General features: G+C 35.9%; 1 protein-coding gene and 1 non-coding gene across 2 annotated transcripts; both read right to left on the minus strand.

Annotated features, from left to right (window-relative positions):
- Positions 1-412: 412 nt before the first annotated feature.
- Positions 413-505, minus strand: TRNAY-GUA (transfer RNA tyrosine (anticodon GUA)). The gene is made up of 2 exons: positions 469-505; positions 413-448 (listed from the first exon to the last, which is right to left on the minus strand). It is a non-coding gene; the product is annotated as a tRNA-Tyr (tRNA).
- A 2,200-nt stretch (positions 506-2,705) lies between these two features.
- VCPIP1 (valosin containing protein interacting protein 1) lies at positions 2,706-16,930 on the minus strand. The gene is made up of 3 exons (XM_007429624.4): positions 13,990-16,930; positions 9,717-9,803; positions 2,706-7,625 (listed from the first exon to the last, which is right to left on the minus strand). Exons 1-3 carry the CDS (start codon positions 16,655-16,657, stop codon positions 6,751-6,753), a joined length of 3,630 nt encoding a protein of 1,209 aa, XP_007429686.1. The 5' UTR covers positions 16,658-16,930; the 3' UTR covers positions 2,706-6,750.
- Positions 16,931-20,457: the final 3,527 nt, after the last annotated feature.

A 20,457-nucleotide genomic window follows, 5' to 3' on the forward strand; every position in this document is an offset into this window, starting at 1 on the left:
GGGAGGAAGGGGAACGGCCAGTAAGAGAAGAAAGGTGGCGGGATACTGCAGAAGTCGGAGAGGGAGGAGGAGCTACTGGTGGGCTCAAACTCAAGGGCTGCTGGGAATGCGAGTCTTTGCCTCACCAAGGGCTTGAGAAAACGAAAGGCTTCACGTGTTTCTAGCGTGCAGTAGGTTGCGTTAGCGAATGTGCTAACTTTCTTTTCATTTTCTCACACTCCTTTAAAAGAAAAAGGGGAGGGACATTTTGGCTTATTTTCGGAACGGCTCCTTTTGCTGGCTGTGTAAACAAAAGCGCCCGATTTTAAAGTATGCTTTCTCAAGAAACGCCAACTTTCATCAGTGAGGGTAGAAAAGTCTTTCCAGTGTGAAACACCAGTTTGAAATCAGCAAATGGAAACAAAAACAAGCCTCCTTCGAGCCGGAATCGAACCAGCGACCTAAGGATTCCTATGCGATATTCCGCCTCTACAGTCCTCCGCTCTACCAGCTGAGCTATCGAAGGGACCTGGGTCGAGTTTGTTAATGTCCAGCCTACAGATGTGCATTGGAAGTAGTGATGCTGAGGATAGAGTTTTAAGACGAGGCAACAGATACAACTGTATCTTCAACCCATATTCTATGGTACCTAAAAATATATTTTACTGACGAGAATAATATATCTCCCCTATAAAGCTTTCAACCTGGTCCAACATATACTGACCTGCCACTGAAGTCAACGAGATTTGCTTTCCAGTGAGCGTAGAAACGTAGGACCATGAATCTAGGCGTGTACTCCGAAATAAATTCCCCTGGGTCTAATTCAACCTTTCCGCGCTGACTGGGGGCCAAGGAAGCAGTTGCGGATAAAGCAGTCGATTTGGCTGTTTATTTTAAAACTGTGGGGCATAATCTCTAGATCCACAACTTACATTTAAAAAAAAGACCTGTTTTCTCACCCTTCTAAAAGCAGAGAGATATATAAAAAGTGTGTGTCTTTTCGAATGAAAAGCCTATTTCTGCTTTTAATTGCTATGTGGGAAAGAATGAATACTGCTAACAATTGACATACAGTTCATACTACCTAAGAAAGAAACTTTTTTTTTGGCCCGTTGAAAATTATTGCTGCCTTCTAAAACAAGTATCGAGAAATCCAGTTATCGTCTAGTTGTAATTGAGCAGTTGTAATATTTCTAATACAGAGCATATCTTTTTCAATATATATATATATATATTTAAGCATTTTTTTAAAAAATTACCTGCCTATACATGTAAGTAAAATCTATAATTTTATGCACATTGCAAGAAACAGAGTGCTGGTTGAGAGTGAGTTGTGCCCTCCCCATATGTAATCCACGATTGTTGCATCAATTTTCGGCTGGGGGGGGATAGACATGAGAGCTTTAAGTAGGCCAGTGTTGTTATCCACTCTGCTGTTTGTTTTTTTTAAGGAAATGTGCCAGAGGCTGAAGTCGATGTACATACAATGTTGTTAAGTACAGTAAAGCTACATGTTTTCTTTACTCTTAGGACCTTTCCTTCTCTCCTAGGAGATGACCTTGTACACTACTCAGAAATTAATGCTGTAAAGAATTCTATTATGAAGTGGCTTTATATAGTTGATATTAATATTTCTCATTAATATATTAAATATGATTTATATTAAATATGAATTTATATTTTGCCTTTGCTTCCAAAATAGCAAGTAATTAGTAATGGCTTCATTTGCTCTTTGATAGACCAAGAGATCTTCTAATTTATGTTAGCCTAAAGACACTAGTGACTTTCCATGCCTGAAACTTGACTTGAAACCTAATTAAACATTTTAATATTGTAATATAATACCACTGATAAATCCTTCACTGAAAGCAACTGATATATACAGATGAAATAAAATTAACAATTTAGTGAATCTTTCTCCAAATAATATGTATATCTTAAACAAGGGAATATCCATTATAAGTATGTACTGTATATTTTTATTTCTTTGGGCTCAGGACAGGATACTAAAAAAAAAGCAAACAAGTCCAAAAAAAAGTATTATTTAATTATCAAAACAAAAAACCCTCCACCCCAAATTTCCACTAAGACATTTTACAATGGTAGATAGCCCAATTTATCCCCTTAGCTCAAGAACCTACAATTTCTCTTGCATACTCTTCATACATAGGATGAAGGACTCAGTACATTTAATATTATTGAAGATAATTAAATTTAAGACCACTCAGGTATGGGTGGAGACAATCTAGAAGTCCTTTAGGTACATTTCTCTGAGTTCAAAGAGGAAAAGCAGGGTACCCATCTAGATGAGCAAATCCACAGGCCCATTTTTTACCACACATCAATCCAGCCCTCTGAAAAATTATTCTAATCCACCTAACTTCTGTACCTGTATCTCTGTGCTCTCCAATCTAAGATATACGAATTTAAAATAATACATGTGATTGTATCATTCAACCCCTCCCCCAGCCAACAAATCTCCAAATCCCAAAAATCCTCCTAAATAGCTGGCATTCTGAGACATAGAAACAGCTGAAAAGTCTACTTAGGTATAAAGCCCTGATAGAAATGCAGTTCTGAATAACAGAGGGATGCCACTGGTGCTTTATTATTCCCATCCAGCTACACAAAACAATTAAGTCTTGATGAAAGGCATGGACATTTGGCCTATAATCACCACTTCAGTAATGGTAACTTGATAAAAAGACTAGGAAAAATTTGTTTGGCTTAGATTTTTAATATTGCAATCAAAGAAAATTCAAAATACTGTACAGTAAAATGTAATATAATACACTATTATAATACACTATTATTACATTACAAATTAAAAAAAAACAAATTAGTACAGCAATCACAAATAAAATTCAAATGTGCTGAATGGCCAGCATTGTGAACATGGTATCATTACTACTCTAATTTAATTCAATATGTAAAGCACTTGCCATTTTAAAAGATATCCTAAATATATACAGCACTAATGCTTACTATACATTTTTAGAAATCCAATTACTTCCAAAAGTGCACTCTTTTTCTGGCAATAATCCTCAATAAAATAAAATCTAAAAATATCAGTTACCATTCAATCTTTTGCTACAATCACAGGGGCAAAGCACGGATTCTGAATAAAAGAATTTTAAATGCAGCACCTTAAAATTTAAATGACTGAGATATTAATAAAAATTATTGGAAAAATCCATTTTTGAATACATAAATCCCCCTACCAGGCTACTGATGAAGTCCTAACAGCCAGCATATCAAAATTATCTAAAAGAAAAACCAGTATAGATTGAGAGCTTAAGCATACTTGTATGCTGGGCTGGATGTGATGGTGAAACAATAATCAAACTCTTTGCTAGACTACTGTGTCATAATTAAATTATTTTCTGATGAAAAAACAGCCACTTTGATCTTCAAAAAGCTACATTTTCCATATAGCATTATTAGAATAAAGGTATAGCAATGCTCTTCTGTGTTCTTTACTAAAGCAGTGAATAGAAAGCATAACTCAGGAAATCCTATATCCTGTTTCCTATAACATACTGTTAATTTCAAACCAACTGACTAGAATGTTTAAAGTTGCAGAAGAAAGATAGAACATAAGGAATATTTGTATTATTCTTTTTTAAATCAGAATATTTGTTACTTTATTATTTTTGTCTTGTAAATAATAAGGTACAAACATTCAACAGTTAAAGAAGACAGACATTGTCCAGCACACAGGATGTTTGTTTGTTTGTTTTTTAAATTGCAACAAGGTCTACTTTTAAGTTTCCAAGAAATACAGAAATGTAGTAAGGGCATATAATGTATCATAAAATACTTTTACATCTAAATTAAAACCTGCAAAATGCCTTAATACCAGCAATTTCTAAAATGCATTTTATTTTTATTTGCATTTTTTCCTCTGATAACACAGAGGCTATTTTCTCCTTAGTAAACCAGTACACCGAATACTGCCAAGCTTCTATTGTACTAATATTTATATTATTATATACAGAGAAAATTGCTTTGCTATTCAATAACAAATTTGTTTAACCTGAAAGGAACAGCAGTCTGACTTGATAAAATCATGATCTTCCAGCTAACAAACTGGTACCCTTCCCTTCAAGAAAACTGTAATACAGATATAACTATGCTACTTATTTCTTAAGGAAATTCAGTTTAGACATCATTACTATTTCTTTTGCCAGATCCAACATTTTTCTCCATTAATTATCTTTGTATTTGATTAAATCATGAAACAGGCAATACTACAGCAAGTTATATGGGCTTAAGCTTACTGAATGAAATTCAGCAAATTAGCTGCAACAAGATGCCGTTACAGTCAATGGTCTTGAGCATATATTTGTGCACTTCAGTCTCATTAACTTTGATAGGGATCAGCCTACACCTGTGTGCACAGTTGTAATATGAAATATTCAAATGTAATGTTTACCAAGCATTTACAGATACAGCAGAAAAATTCATATAGCTCCTAAATCTTTAACATTTTAATTTTAAAAACTGGGTGTTTTAAAAATTTGTTAACATGTCGCAAAGGAAAAGATACAAACATGAATGTATTCTCTGCCTAGAAAAAAAAATATTAATAAGAGCATTCCTCAAAGAAAAGTTCCTACAGAAAGTATACTTAACTCTTAGTCAAAAACCAGACTAAAATTAAAAAGCCACCTGTGCCTCTCCAGCTTCACAACTCAACCTATTTATACATGAATTTTCAGTAAGTGATACTGATCATATAATTTTTATACTTTAGAATCATTATTCCATTTCTTCATTACCATAAAAAGTCTGACACCAAACTGTCAAGCCATTTTATCAACATTATACATTCAAATAAATCCAGAATTGCCATTGTTTTTACCCAGAGTCCTAGAAATGTAAGCTCTGTGGAAATGCTAACATTGCCAAAAAGTATTTTCTTCACAGCATCTCTAGCACCGTAATTCCAAGCATTATATGACAGAAGCCAGGAGATTTTTTTTAAAGATATCCAGTGTAGATGTCCTGTTGCTCAGAAAAAGCACTGCTTTCTTGTTTATCACATCAGCTATCTTATGCTTTATTACAAGCTAGTTTTGAAATTCATTATGGACTTAGCCTGTGTCAGAAATACTTCTCACCCCTATGAATCCCATATGAATGCACAACTGGTTTCTTTGTGTCATGGCCACTTGGTTGTGTGTTTGCTAGCAGTTTGCAGTAGTTTTTTGTACTTAGCAGGCATCTTATTCTGTATGGCATGGATCAATTTTAAAACTGCATATTGACATATTTTACTTCTTAATCAAAGTAAAGAGCAAAAAGAACAAAATTATATATTTAAAATTATTCATTCATGAAAATGTGGTTTGAAGGCTTTATACATAAGTAGTGCAATAGAAGATAAAATCTGGATTCTGTCTAGGAAAAAGAGAAAAAGGGTGTGTGAATGGATAAGATATTCAAATGAACTGAGGCAATTGTACCTCTAAGTTAATTTCCCACATAAAAAAATAAGCTTTCCCTTATTTGGGATTTTTAATCATAGCATTCCTTAGTAATTTTGTGTGATTGTAACTGCAAAAAGTTTAAACATATTTTAAGAGTACAAGTATTTATATTATAAACTTATTTATAGACCAGAAAAAACTCATATGTGCCTAAGCACTGGATTCAATAACTATGAACTTAAGATTTCTTTCCTATATTTTTCTATATTGTCTTTCACCCTTTCAAGTTTATTTTTATCAGATGTAGTAGTAATAACACACATAAATAGAAATATGCGAAGAGGCAAAAAGTGCAACATTAGTATCAAGATAAACATTATGCTTTTACTGGAGCAAACACAGTGTCTGTTTCTTAAAAATTAGCACTTGTAGATCTGTGAATATGCTGCTTGAAGTGGATACAGTTTAATTAAAGTGGTGTATTAAAGTAAAAGCATTAAGTATGTCCTATGTCTAAGGAATTTACAAGGAGTTTTTATGAATTCACTGAAAAACCTCTGATGGAAGTTCTGTTAAATTTGATTAATCCAACATAGGAAGCATTAATAGGTAGCACAGATAATCAACACCTACTTGTAAAATCTTCCTGAATCAAACCAAATTTTTATTATTCTGATCTTAAAATGCTTGCACTTTGTCTTTGCCATGTAAAAACATACTGTAGCACTTTACCAACTCAAAATAAAACATGCTGTCACTTGCCAACAAAGCAAGGAATGTTAGCTCAGATTGTATCATCTTTATTTTAGTTTTTTTATATACTATCTTCCATGTCTTTCTTTACAGTTTTAAAGAACTATCAGTAAATGTACTTGAGTATTTTGAGTTATCTAACAAATATAAATTTGATTTCAAATATCAAGTATAAGGGAATGTTGTTTAATGATATATGGACCAGTATCTGACAAAACACAGTGCATTGTCAGGTTTTATTTTCACATGTCAAACTGGAAAAAAAAAACTTAATGATTTCACAGGGGCTGAAGGATTAAGACTTTAATGGAATTAAAATTACAAAAAAAAAAAAAAAGGTAACCCGCAGCTACAGCAGATATTTTTTCTCAGTGCATGTTCTAATAACTAATGTACAAGTAACTGAGAGCTAACCTGGGCAGCAGAATGTCATATTAAAAGCTATTGTCTATCACACTTGCTATCATGCAATGAGTAAGATATAATCTTTGAAACATTCAAGATTCAATGACTAAATTAATGTGGCCCAGCCAACAAACTACATTTGCACAGTAATCTCCTGTATTAATATCAGCTGTTAAACTTTTCATGAATGATCCATTGGCTCAGTTGTATTAGTGATTTCTGCATCTTGGCTATCCATTTCTTCAGGCTCTTCAACAGAATTTCCTTTTTGGGCTTTTGATCTTGTGGAGAATGGTGCTCCCACTGCATTTGACATGTTACTATCAGTTGTTTCTGTATTCAGAAGTCCACTCCCACTTGATAAAGTAAATGATTCAGTTAAACTCATCTGAGGGCTCTTTGTTTTAACGGATGAACTTGTTGCCTCTAATTTCCTTTGAGAGAAATCATTTGTTGCCAATTGCTCTGTATTCTGATCTCGCAGGTGTCTGTCCATTGAGGCTTGAATTGAAGAAACCATTTCCTGCAATTTTTTCCGCTGTGCCTCAATTAAATTAGGATCAAGCTGTCTACTATCTCTCATTGTTCCTACTCCAGGAGCTATCCGTATAAGTTCACTATTTCCAGAATCACCTGTGTACATAGAAGGGTCCAGTTTGGCAGAATTAGTACTGAAATCTGTACCTGTATTTTGCTTTCTTCCAAATGGAGCTTCCCTAACTTTTGGATGAAGCTGCTGGCTACTAGCTCCGGTGCCTAAAGAATGGCCTTTTCCTTGAAATGCAGTTACATTGTGGAGTTGCTCAGATTTCTTTTTAACTACTCCACCACTACCTAATTTTAGGAGTCCATGTGAAGGACTTGCTTCCCTGCTTCTTGAAGAAGCCTCTGCTCGTACTTGATTTAGTGCCTCTTTAACCAAGTCTTCAACATCAGAACCTACAGGGAAATGTCCAGCAGCATCCACACACAGTTCCAATCTATCTTCAGTTGCATTGTATACAAAGGTCTTGCCAGGCAAGTGTGGAAAAGTACAGTGTTCACCATCAGCCAGACCTGCAGGAGTAATAAAAAAAGCATATTTATGATTTTTAATAAAGCTTATAAAAATATGAAAAATAAAACAAAATATAAAGTATTATTTATACACCCCAAATACATTCAACAAAATACAAAACAAAAAATAACAGAAGTCTGGCTAAATAAGATCCAATGCCCTAGTCAATTGTTTCACAATGCCCTGGATGCTTTTGGGAAGTCCACAAGCAGAGTATGAAGGCTGTGCTTGTGGACTTTGCTCTTTTGTATTCATTGACTTTAAACCCAAAGGTCTTATATAGCCATAATGAAGAGTATGTAAAAATATGTACTTTAGTTAAATTCATGGCTGTTTTGCAAAAACAAATACAGCGTGTACCAGAACAAATATTCACCAACTTAGTAAAACAGATAAGTATGTATCTTTGGGCAAATTATTGAATAATTCATACTATTTTATCTTTTTCCTAGTGGTATTTTATGTTTCTGAAGAACACAATGATAGTCTAAACTTTGGTAAGAGGTTATGGAGAATGTGTGATAGGACTATTCAAATGTAATTAGACAGCTTCTAGAAGACGATTATAGTAAGATGCAATCATTTTTATGTGCCATTCTGGCTTATAACAAATTGTAAGAAAATCAGTGAAGCAGAAGCAATGTCATGCATGAGAATACAATACTACAGTCCAGCACTTTTGTAGATGCCAGAAGGAATACACATGTAAGATCAGAATTGAGTTTTTGGATTCCAGCATTGATTAACTTGCATTTAAAACTAACTTTAATATATTGGGAATTAAACAGGGGAGTTTATTTTTAAAAAACACAATATAAATGACCTGGGAAGTTTATTTTCAAATAAATTGTTACTTGCTCAATAAACTTAGGTCATAACAATTACTGCCTACTGAAGTTAATCTGACAAACATTTTAACAGAATGAAAACGTTGCAAGTCTGGTTGATTTAAATCAGATGTTGTACAACTAAATATTCTCTACTACAACTTTTTGGACTGGGGAGCACATTTAGAATTCTTAGAGTTGGTTGTGGGCAACTCAGAAATAGCTACATCAACTAAAAAACTTGAGTATATTATAAAATTCCACTTATAAAATAAGCCTATATTTTCAAATATGATGCCCTGTTATAATTTGAAGGTGCAAAATGCTTTAAATTCATTTTTTTAAAAAAATACAGTATATTATAAACGAACTGCCTTTTCTTTCACTGCTAATCAGTGCAATGGGGAGGAGTATGAATTCTGGCAACTCTTCTTCTCTGCCACACATATTCAGAAATGTCCAGATAACCGCTAATCTTCCAAAGCAGATTTTAGTATAGCACAAAGGCAGACAACCCAGAGCCCACTAGACTTTTTTGGACAACTCCTATCAGTCCCAATCACCCTAGCCAGTAATAAGAGATTATGGGAATTCTAGTGTGACAAAATTGCAGGTAACCAGTTGCCTGTTTGTAGCATATGGGAAGGTCACTGTTCACTTTTGTCTGTGGAGGGAAATTAATAAATTCCGTCCATTATATTAGGGTGAAGATTATCAGAATAAAAACATCTAAAAGGGTTCCTTATTCATCTCTTTCTGAGCAAAGAAAAGATAGTCAGAAGATAATGAGGGGGGAAGGTATCAGAGAAATCCAACCATAGCACCAAATTCAGTTCCCTGTTCCTCTCTTACAGTTTGTGAACAAATATATTTATGGGACAGGATCCAATATGGCTAAGGAAAGCAGCCAATATTATCTTGCAGCTTATGCCATCTTGCATATTATATGCCACTCTGGAGACATATAATGTCTCCCTCACCCTTAATAATAGCAGAAGTGCCAGGCTGATGAAACCTGTTACCAAACAAAGTCAGCATATACTGTTTTCAGAACCTTAAGTTTTACAATATAATTGTCTTCAGTTTTAATTCTATCACAATGTCCTTTTCAGTTCTTGAGTTGACTTTATTTTTCAGATTTTGGTTCTAGATCAAGAACTTCAGCATACAGATATCAGTTTAAGGTAGTTAACACCAAACTTTTGAATATATAAAGTACAGTACAGTAGAAAAGCTATATTAACATAAAATTAGAAATTATACCCATTGTTTTCTTCATTATATTGTAGAATACACCACCCTGCTGGAACAAATGAGGAAGCCCCTTTGCGTAAGACCAAACATCTTCTCCTGTGAATACAAAGTAAAAATTAATTCAAGAAACAGAGTACAGGTAGCTTTTTCAGTTCTACCATGTTTTCCAAAAGTCAGGATTATGTGTTTTTTTAATTCTTTATAAAGAAGTGACACTAAAAATTGCATTGTATTGTTTTAATTGTATCTGCAAGTTGCCTGGAAAACACTGCAAGAAAGGAAGGTATAAATATTTCAAATAAATGCATGATACAGTTAGGTATATAAGAATCCACTTCTGAATGACTTGATTTGACTAGGCACCTGCCTACTCGAATGAAGTTCCCTCTGAGATCTGAATGGCCCTGAACTCTATTGTTATTCAGAAGAGCCATGAAACCTGGTTCTTTATACAGGCCTTTGGCAAGGGAGAGTAAGACCCCTTACTTCATTTCATCTGGTCTGTCCCACTTGCCATTTTTTAGCTTTCAATTTATTGTAATTTCTTTATTTAACTGTTGTGATCTGCCCAGAGTTGTCAGGAGTCAGGCAACATACAAGTTTAATAAATAATAATAATAATAATAATTATTATTATTATTATTATTATTATTAATATTATTAGCATTAAGGACATTAGCAGGAAAAAATTAATAACAATTCTAATGCTACCTTTTGGTAACTAGGAATTGCTACTGTATATATGTATGCATTCATGTACAGCATATGATGCCCCATCACTTTACCACAGATATACGCAAAATTCATTTATTCAGGAATGGAAATTTCTAGCAAATTCCAGGATGTTTTGTTCTATCTCCAGACTGTGCTGTTCTGGGAGCAGTTCAGCCATTTCTGGAAGTAAATTCTTGAACCACAAGAATATGGTTTGAAACGTTCAAAATACTATATCTAGGACATCTCAGGCTAATTCTAGCCTAGGGAATTTACTTCCAGAACTTGCCAAACCTCACTCAGAATGGCATAGTCCAGCTGACTTTCAGCATGGTTCAAAGAGAAGACAGACATTCTGTTGTTCTGCAGAACATTCCATTCTCAAATCAGTGAATTTTGCACATCCCAACACTCTACACACAAACTAGGACTGCAAGCATAGTGCTACTTCTTGAAGGGTCATAGCCGCAATATCCTACTACCAGGGAATACTAGAGCTGTAGGTTAGAAGGGGAAGTCAGGAAACATCCCAGAAGACAAGAATGGCAAATCATTTCTATATTGTTTCTAAGAAAACTACATGAGCATGTCCCTAAAGTCATCAGGACTCAAGATCAGCTTGAAGAGACATTACTTTAATATACCTTTAAAATACTCATACTCTGTCACAATGAAGGCCATTTTAATAATATCCTAACTCATTTCTCCTACTTTCACCACTGTTTTATATCTTAAAACTCACCACATACAGGGCTAAACAATTAGAAAATTTTTCTGCAATTATAAAAAATTTCAAGAAAAATTTCAAGAAAAATTCATTGCACTGGAATAAGCATTTGTGCTGTATCATAGATAATTAAGAGTATTAGCATCTTCTAACAGTGTTTTAAAAGTGAATTCCTTTAAAACCAAACCATATATTTTTTTCCAAATTATTACCATCCTACACTATCTGAAGGTCTATGGCTATAGCAAAAAAAAATCCATCTTTCTCTTGTTGGATTCTATGCTTGAAACTTGAATATCACTTAACATGATGTCACAGTAAGCTTAGACTATTCACAGGAAACAAAGCTACAACAGTTGAAAAATGTCTCAGGCAATTCAACTAACAAGTTTTATTAAAAGGCATAAGCTTTCACAGCTCATGAAAGCTTATGCCTTTTAATAAAACTAGTTAGTTGGAAAAGGTGCTACCAGACTCCCAATTTTTTGCCACCATAAACTAATACAGTTCTCCTCCTACAATGTCAGGCAATTCAAGAATCTGTCAGATTGTATAAACATCTGGAGATGAACCACTTTTATACCATATTTACTTGAAAGGAATATGATTCTGAATTTAAAACAATCCTCCCACCCCTCTGAAAATATTAATTAAATTAATTAATAAATTAAATTATTTTTCTGTCTCCATATTATACTCAGACTCAATCTAAGATGACTTCTTATATTCCTTTCAGGTATGTATGGACCTCTCACTTTTGCAAGAGGGGCTAGTTATCATTAATCCAGGAAATAACCCTTGTTAAAAGGGTCACAGTAATCCCTTCCATTACTAGGCTATTCCCAATTCAATCTGTAGTGAAAACCAGGTCAAGGGCATGACTTGCCACTTCCATGGCATGATGATATAACACTTAAAAAAAAAAAAAGCATTGCCAAGCCTTCCACCAAGTCTTAAAATTCATGTTTCAGTAACTTACAGCATCTTGTATGCAATCAGTTAACACAATTGATACAGTTCAGAAGTAATTAGAAGAGTGTAAGTGTGCCTGTACTTATTTCAGACTTAAGACTCTCTCTTGCCTGTTTCTTAGTTGTCTGCATACAAGGAGTCATATAGTTTCTGCTTTTGAATAATTTCCTGTTTTGTCCAAACTCTGATAATAAATTAGCATGACTCAAAACTAGTTAACTAAACAGTAGTTTGATAACAAGACTTATTTTAACACCAATTACAATAATCCAAAATTTAGACGTAACTGATGACTGTTGTTAGAGTGAAGAATAATAATTTCTAAAGTCCTATTCACAAACAAAGGATGGAGAGAGTACACAAAACTGAAACTCGTACAAGGTCTGTACTTACATTATGATCTGTAATGTTTGAATCAAGCCACTCCAAAATATACCACTCAATATCACTTACACCAGCCTGATGCCTCCAGATGTGTTGGAACCAGCATGGATAATTATTATGATGGTTTCCAATTCTGACAGTAATAATCCAGGTTGGAAAAAGGCTATCATAGTACACTCACCTTTGTTTAGTCACAGGCATACACCCCCCCCCACACACATATTAGATGCACATCTATTTATTTTCTCTCCCCCCATTTTTTCTGTCATATATCAAAGCATTACAACTCATAAATTAACCCAGTTTTATTTCAGACTTTTTTTTTGTTTCCCTCATTTCCACTTAGAGAAATTAGGACAAGCAAAAAAAACCCCTACAATCTCTTCCTTCCATCTTTTCAACTTGTATTCAAGAAGAAAAGAGAGTCCAGGAAAAGAATTGAATTTTTATTGAAAACATGGTTTCATTTGAAAGAATAACATTGTTTTTCCTTTATGCAAGATATACTATTAAGCTTTCAATTCATAAGATTACACAGTGAAGCTTCGCTTTTTAAAAAAGTAATTTGCATTGCTTCATTCATATTGTCTGGACTGGAAAGTCCATTTCAAATTAAATAACACAAATGATGTCACAAGGGGGTGGTAAAAGGAAGTACATTTCCGGAGGGCTTTCTGGAAACCTGAGGCAAACCAAAGGATTTTTTTAATTGCAGCAAAACAATGCTTAAGACACATATATCAACCAGTTGGAAGTCAAACAATACTTTCTATGTTATGCATCCTGCAAGCCTGTAACATGGACTACAAAATATTAATTTAATCTGTAACACCACCAATTAATTTAATTAAAAAGGTTTCCTAAAATATAATTCCTATTAGATTTGGCCAAATAGCAGACAGTTATTTGCTGTATTAAGCACTATGTTAACAGATCAACTTTACGAATTTAAATTGTAGAGCAATTTCAGATTTAAATGCATATTTTAACAACACAAACTCCCCATGGAAATGAATTCCCTATGAAAAAGAAGTATAAACAACAAATATGCTCCATGTTGTACATTAAATAAAATGTTATATTTTAGATAATAAATCAAGATAAAGTTTGTGCTGAATATATTAGAAGGTATTTCAAAACCTCAATTCAGTGCTTCATAAAGAGTATTCAAGAAAAAGTGAGATATTTCTTTTTAAATAAATAAGGTTGTTTGTGTCTAAATTTGCAACTAACAGTTTTTCCAAGTTTCATGAAGCCCCATACTTCTCTAGGCAGAATTGTTTCACTGAGTTCAATCAATACTGGATTACAGTATTACTTAATATTAAAATGCTTCTAACCTACAGTAACAGGTATGGTAAAAGACAGAAAACAAGTGGTTTTATTATTACTAAAGAACTTGTAGGAGCTAGCCAGTACTTATTTTGGTACTGTACATTTCTAGATATTTTTATACTTCAAAGAAGGAGATTAGTATTGTCTTACCCATAAATGTTGCAAGAAGACACAAAGAGTACATTTCCTTGTCTATTTGCTCTTGGAGTTCCTTGGAAGAAATTCTGCTAGTAACAGCAACATCATCATGCTTCACAGCATGAGCTGAGTGCACTGAACTAGCCTGGTTATTATCTTCCTTCCCTTTAAGAATCTCTATAGTTATTCTGTCTCCATGCAGCAGAGGAACAGGTTCATTTTCTTGCCCTTCTTTGGGTGGCAGAAGCTCCTTGGGAGGAAAGCCAAAGCGAATACATTGCAAATGTGGAGGAATATTAAATTCTCTAGCTATGCTTTCCTGCAATTCTAGAAATGTCGTAGTGGATTTCAAAGTGAGCATGGCCTGTCGCCCATCATTTGTTGTTATGCGAATTTTCTTTTCTTTCGTAGATATTGGAGAATAAGGAGTCTTGGTGGGAGTAGCAGGTGCAGAGGATGACCCATCAGGAACAGTACCAGGAGACACAGTTCTAGCTGGCCCTTTTTGTACTTGCTTCCATTTTTCAGTTTTTCGTTTTTGCATTATGGATGCCTGTTCTGCAATGTTTTGTTGAATAGTTCTTTCAGTTTTACTCATATTCAGCTCTTCTTTGTGCAGTGTTTTTGTTTTCTGCCCAGTAAGAATAATTTTGGTTGGAAGCTGAGATGCCATATCTTGTCCTTGTTGCATATCATCAGCTCTTCGGGCATGAGCACTATCAATATTTACAGGAGTGTAATCATCAGGGTTCTTTTTGGCTGTTTGATGCAGAATTGTGTTGACAACCTTCTGGACAAGAATCTCACTACCAAATTCTCCAGGAAAGTGCTTAGTAACAAGCTTCATTGCAACATCATATACATTGCTGTTCAGAGAAGGGTCACTTTCATACTGGAACCAATATACTGTCTCTCTCACCACTCTCCCACCCCACTCTAAAGTAATAGGGAAAGCTTCAGGGAGATTGTCATATTCTTTACCTTCCCAATAATGTTTGAATCCACAACCACATTTGCCACCTGTTGATCTAGTATTTGTTCTGTCCCCATCCAAATATACAACAGAGCCATCACTTCTCACACGACGCACCAATGTGCCATGACACCAATTACAGGCAGTCAAACTACTCAAACTGTAGTCTGGTACTAGTACATCCTTTACAGGATTATAGGAGCATACCAAACTGTTCAGGGGAAAGCTGTAATTTTTATCAGGTCTTAACTGGCCATGGGTACTTTTTGCAAGATTATACAGCTTCCCTCCTGGAGCTAGCCACTCTGGAGGAACATGAAGTTCTGAAAGAGCACAACAAATGAGACACTTGTGAAGTCGGTTGTCCATAACTGCCTTTTTAGCAGCTGCTGTGACATCTTCTGGCTGAACTCCTATCACACCAGTCCGCCGATAGAAGTACTGATGTACATCAGCTACTAAACTGGGATGAATGCCATGCTTATCCATAAAAACTTCCTCCATGGCTGCAACTAGCCTCATCAAGTATTTGTCATGCAAACTTCTGTCTCCTCCAATCACACAACTACCATCGTCTTCCAATTTGATATACTTTTTAATAAGGTCTTGAGGCACTCCCCAAGCTTTAGGAAGTAATTTCATAGGCAATTTAGGCAAAGCAGCACCTTTTATTCCAACCAGAGGAATATAATGATTACGCCCAGAACTACTCCAAGCAATACAAATTGGTTTGTTCAACATGCCATCTTTCCCCATGCATTTTTCTTCTGGTATCAATCCAGGAAGGAACGTGGCAGAATAGTCCCCTGAACTACGCATTCCACTCAAAGAATCCAAGAGAATGATGGGCCGATGTAAAACATTAGCCAGTCCAAAGATGTGGATGTTTCGAAGGCCCATTGGCACACCCTCAGGGGGAATAAATAAGGGGTCACATTCATTTATTATGTCTTCCCATTCTGTGGCATCAATAAAGTCATGAAAAAGGGCTTTATAGCGGCTGAGATTCTCCATAAAGTGCTTCTTGAGGTTCTCCCGCAAAGCATGCCAAAAGAGCTCCCTACCCACCAGTGCCCGGGAAATTGCATGGACTAAGCAATGGCCATCACCATCCACATGGACTGGGATGAGGCACTCCTGGCTATTATTGGCCTTCTTAATATCCTCCAAGGTATCCTGCAAGTACAGGAGACTGCCAGAGCGATCTTTGCCATATCCTACAGTGTCAACATGCTCAGGCTCAATAAGAAAGGCACGGTCCCCAAGAAGAGCACAGTCAAAAACATCTCCTTGGTTCATCTCAGTTAGCAACTTAGCTTTGCCCGTCTGTTTATCCATACCATAGCGGGCTAGGATGGGTGACAGCAGCTTGCAGTGGTAGTTTGACAGGCCCATGACTTTCACCAGTTCTGTGTTCTTCCTGGGGGGCCCTGCCCCACTCACTCCTAGCAGTGCGTTCCGCAGTAAATTGTGCAGCACCAAATCGGGATCCGTCACCTCCTCCACCCCCAGCAGCTGCCGCTGTTCATGACGCTGCCCGCAGTCCGTGCACTCGATGCTTCCGCTGCTTAGAGGCCCGTGCGCCGGGAAAAATAGGCGCGCCTGACACTTGGGGTCAGGACAAGTGCCCGAGAAGATACGCCGGTCCTTCTTCTTCGGAACCAGCGTTGCCACCGGCTGCTGCTCCTGCTGAGGCGGCTGAGACATCGCTCCGCGCCTTCTCCTCCTCTGCCTGCCTGCGGCCGGTCTCTTTTTTCACTTCCTTCGGTACGCGCCCCCTCACAGCTTCATCCCCACTTTTCCACCAGGACGGACAGAGCCTGACAAAACTCGCCCTCTTCCTATTACTCGGCACGAACCCAGCAGCGAACACGTAAACCTCCGGTACTACCGCTTACTGCCTCTTCACTACCGTGGCCGTTGCCCGCGACGTAACGGCCTTTCCCCTCCCTCCTTCCATGCAGACGGCGCAAGCGCAACCGGCTAGGGCAGATTGGAATTGTAGTTTTCTTTTCCAAGGAAACCGAGCGGCGTGGTATCGAATGGAGGTAGTTGAAAACTACCGCTACCGGCATGCAACACCGTACAGGAAAAACTCGAGAGAGGGGAAAGATACTGTTTTTGAACAAGGACGACTGGGTAATGTAGTGTTTCTATTCCAAAAGCCATTGGAGCTTCTATGAGAACGGAAACTGAAATGAATATGTTTCCTAGAATGCTTTGCTGCTGTCTTGTGATTTTTTTTTTTGTTAATCATAAATTGGTGCGAAAATGTTGTCTAGCTAGTGCGAAAAACAACGTTCTTGTCTTCGTCAGCCGATAAGCACGTGAAGTGTACCTAAAAAAAACCGGGTTAACTGTCTCCCCAATGCAAAGATGATTGTGTTACCGCTCAAGAACTGTTTTGTGAATACAGTAGTCACTATTAAGCCAAAGATAATTTCTGTGCTATCTTCTCTGTATTTTATTTCCAGTATTTATTTCCTTGCAGTTCCCATCAGAAATATACACTATGTACAGGTATTCAGGCAGTTGATGAAGTAGATGGTAGTCAATCAAACCATATCCAATAATATGTTAATCATCAGAAATACCAGAACCGTTTATTAGATTACACAATATTTCAGTTTTGCATATAGCACTTTGCTTCTGATTATTTGTTAGGGGAAATCAGCTTCATAAAAACAAACTTTCCAGAGTGCCTGTTCTGTAGGAACACATTCAGGCATGCACCCATACTCATACACCCCCTTTCTATTTTATGCTTAATCTCTATAATTGTGTTCTGCAATTACTGGTTCTTGTCAAGAGTGAGTAAAGTAAACTTACGTATGGTTACACACATAATGTACAATTAAACTTTGCCTGTATACAAGAAATCATTGTATCTATCCAATAAATAAAAATAAGCACAGGATAGAAATTTTCTATCTTTTAGGATCAGCAGTAAAGGAATGAGCAGTCAAGAAATACACCTTATACTAGAACTGTAGGGTAGCAATGAAGGCCTTAGAAAAGATATTCACATGCCACTATGTGTCTATATCTACAAACAGCAGAATCATGCAGGCAATGGCTTTCTCTCTGACACTCTATGGAAGTGAAAGTTGGACTTTGAAGAAGCAGGATAGAAAAAGTATTGATGCTTTTGAACTTTGGTATTAGAGAAGACTCCTGAGAAAATCAGATAGCCAAAAAAACAAACATGGATTGTACAACAGATCAATCCAGAGTTCTCACTCAGGGCATAAATGACCAGGCACAAATTATTATATTCTCTCTTGAAAAATCTATATAGCTGGGAAAGATAGAAGGATAGAGAAGAAGAGGAGAACCAGAAGCAAGATGGATGGACTTGATTATAGTACTAATGATGGGTGCACCAGTGGAAGATCTGAAGGACCTGGTTGGGAACAGATTGTTCTGCAGAAAATCTATGTGGTTGCTAAGAGTCAACACTGACTTGATGGTACACGTTCAGTTAATTAATCAATATATGTCTACTTATACATTTCATATTCAATTAAGATTATTTCCTGTAATCAAAGATTGCAACCACCATAATATTTTCAGCAGTGTTGATAATCAAAACTTCTGATTCATCTCTGTTGTGTTCAAAATTCTTAGCAAGCTTTGAAACTATAGACTTCGATGTAATTTGTTAATACTGAATGCCAAACAACAAGCCATTTTTTTTCTTAATCTTACACTGGCTTTACTTGCAGACCTTATTAAGCCAAAATGTTTTTTGTTTCAAAAGCTGCCATTGGTGTCAGTGTTATTGCAATTGTCATGATGAATACATGAGGTTAGGAATGGGCAACTTTTTCAGCCAAACAAACATCTGTGGAAATGGGAATAGTTTGACAGGATATATATTTTTATAAAATATTAACTCCAAAGAAAAAGCCAATATCATGCATTATGAAGGAATTGAAAGGTGTTTTTTCAAATTAATTTTAAAAGGGAAGTCATGAAATGGCTTTCAGAAATATTTCAATTATGTTGTTCCATATATTTGACTAATCATAATGTTTTGCAACCACACATTGTGATTTATTGTTAGACGTAGAATTGGCATTAAAACATTGCAGTTGAGGTAGCTCCAGTTCAAGATTCTAGAAGCTCCATTTATGCCCTTTTCCAGTTTCAGTATTTCTCTACCCCACCCCTCTGCAACACCCAGCAATTTAGAGCTACTGTTTGTGTGCTATTCTCTTTAACCTGTTTTGTTTTTTAGTTTCTTATTCCTAAAGGTTTTTGTACTTCTGCAAACTTTGTGTTAGTTCTTCAAAGCCTATTGATTCATCCCTCTTATAGTGTGTGGATGGTACCATTTTATTAAGTATTAATATAATTATACTAATAATATACATGTATTAATTATAATATTAATAATATGATTATTTATTAAGGTGGTTGCCATGCCCTCCACTAGCTGGCTGGGAATTATGGAAGTTCAACAGATTTGGAAGCATCACACTGGAGAAGGCTAAGCTCAGTACTGGTGGTGTTATTTGTGGTGTTATCCCTGAGGACTCATCCTGCTTGTTCCTTTTGTAAGAAGCTCACGAATGCAAAGTGACTGCCAGAATGTTTGTTTCCTTCACTTACGGGAAGCAGTTGGTCTATCATGAGGCATCTGAGTTTTTCACAAATGAGGCAAACCCCCACTGTCATGGCCACTTCCTTTGGCAGTATCTAGTCCAATATGTCTGGAAATAATATACAGATGTTTCTTTCCGGGATAGCAGAGATACAATTCTAGATAACAGAAGGATTAGACTAAAGCTTCTATAAAACAGTTATAATCCACTTGCCATAGTCTACCCATTATGCACCTGATGGCCTTAAGCAATTCATTCTTTCTTAGCTTCCTTTTTCTCCTTATTCAGAACGTAAAAATAATCATGATCATCAACCTTATCAAGGCTATTTTAAACACAATTAATATACAATTAACTCTAAACATAGTGGTAGTAAGAACAACAATAATAGCCATAACATGTATCAATGCAGGCTATTTTAATAGAAATACTACAAACATGAATACACTATACACACGTAAGGTATATTATTATATTCCAAACTCTTTCTTAGAGGGAAATTAAGTGTACCAGTCAGCAGTCTGAACTCATCTTCAAAGTACAAATCCCTGTCTTAGGTTCTTTTGTGAATATATTCAGTGATCTCAGGAAATAAGGATTCTATTACCTCTGAATGACATTGCTTGTTTTCATCCAGATTACTTTTCCTTGCCCTCCCAACCCCCACTCTGCTGTTTTTCTGTTTTATGCAATTTAATCAAGAGAAATAGCTGGCAGTTTCTTGTTATCAGGACAGGATAGGGCCAAGAATTCCATTAGGAAATTATGAAGAGGGTGGCTGAATCTTTTCCCCCAAAGAACATAAGTAAAGGTTCTCAAAAGTGCAGCTAAAGATCAGTGAAGCAGGATCACTTACTAGCTTTCATTGACATCCCACCCTGAGGGCCTAGCTCCCTTGGT

Source organism: Python bivittatus, unplaced genomic scaffold (assembly GCF_059951505.1).
Source record: "Python bivittatus isolate LINGU-HERP-01145 unplaced genomic scaffold, Pbiv_v1 ctg000840_np1212, whole genome shotgun sequence".
Taxonomy (NCBI): Eukaryota; Metazoa; Chordata; class Lepidosauria; order Squamata; family Pythonidae; genus Python; species Python bivittatus.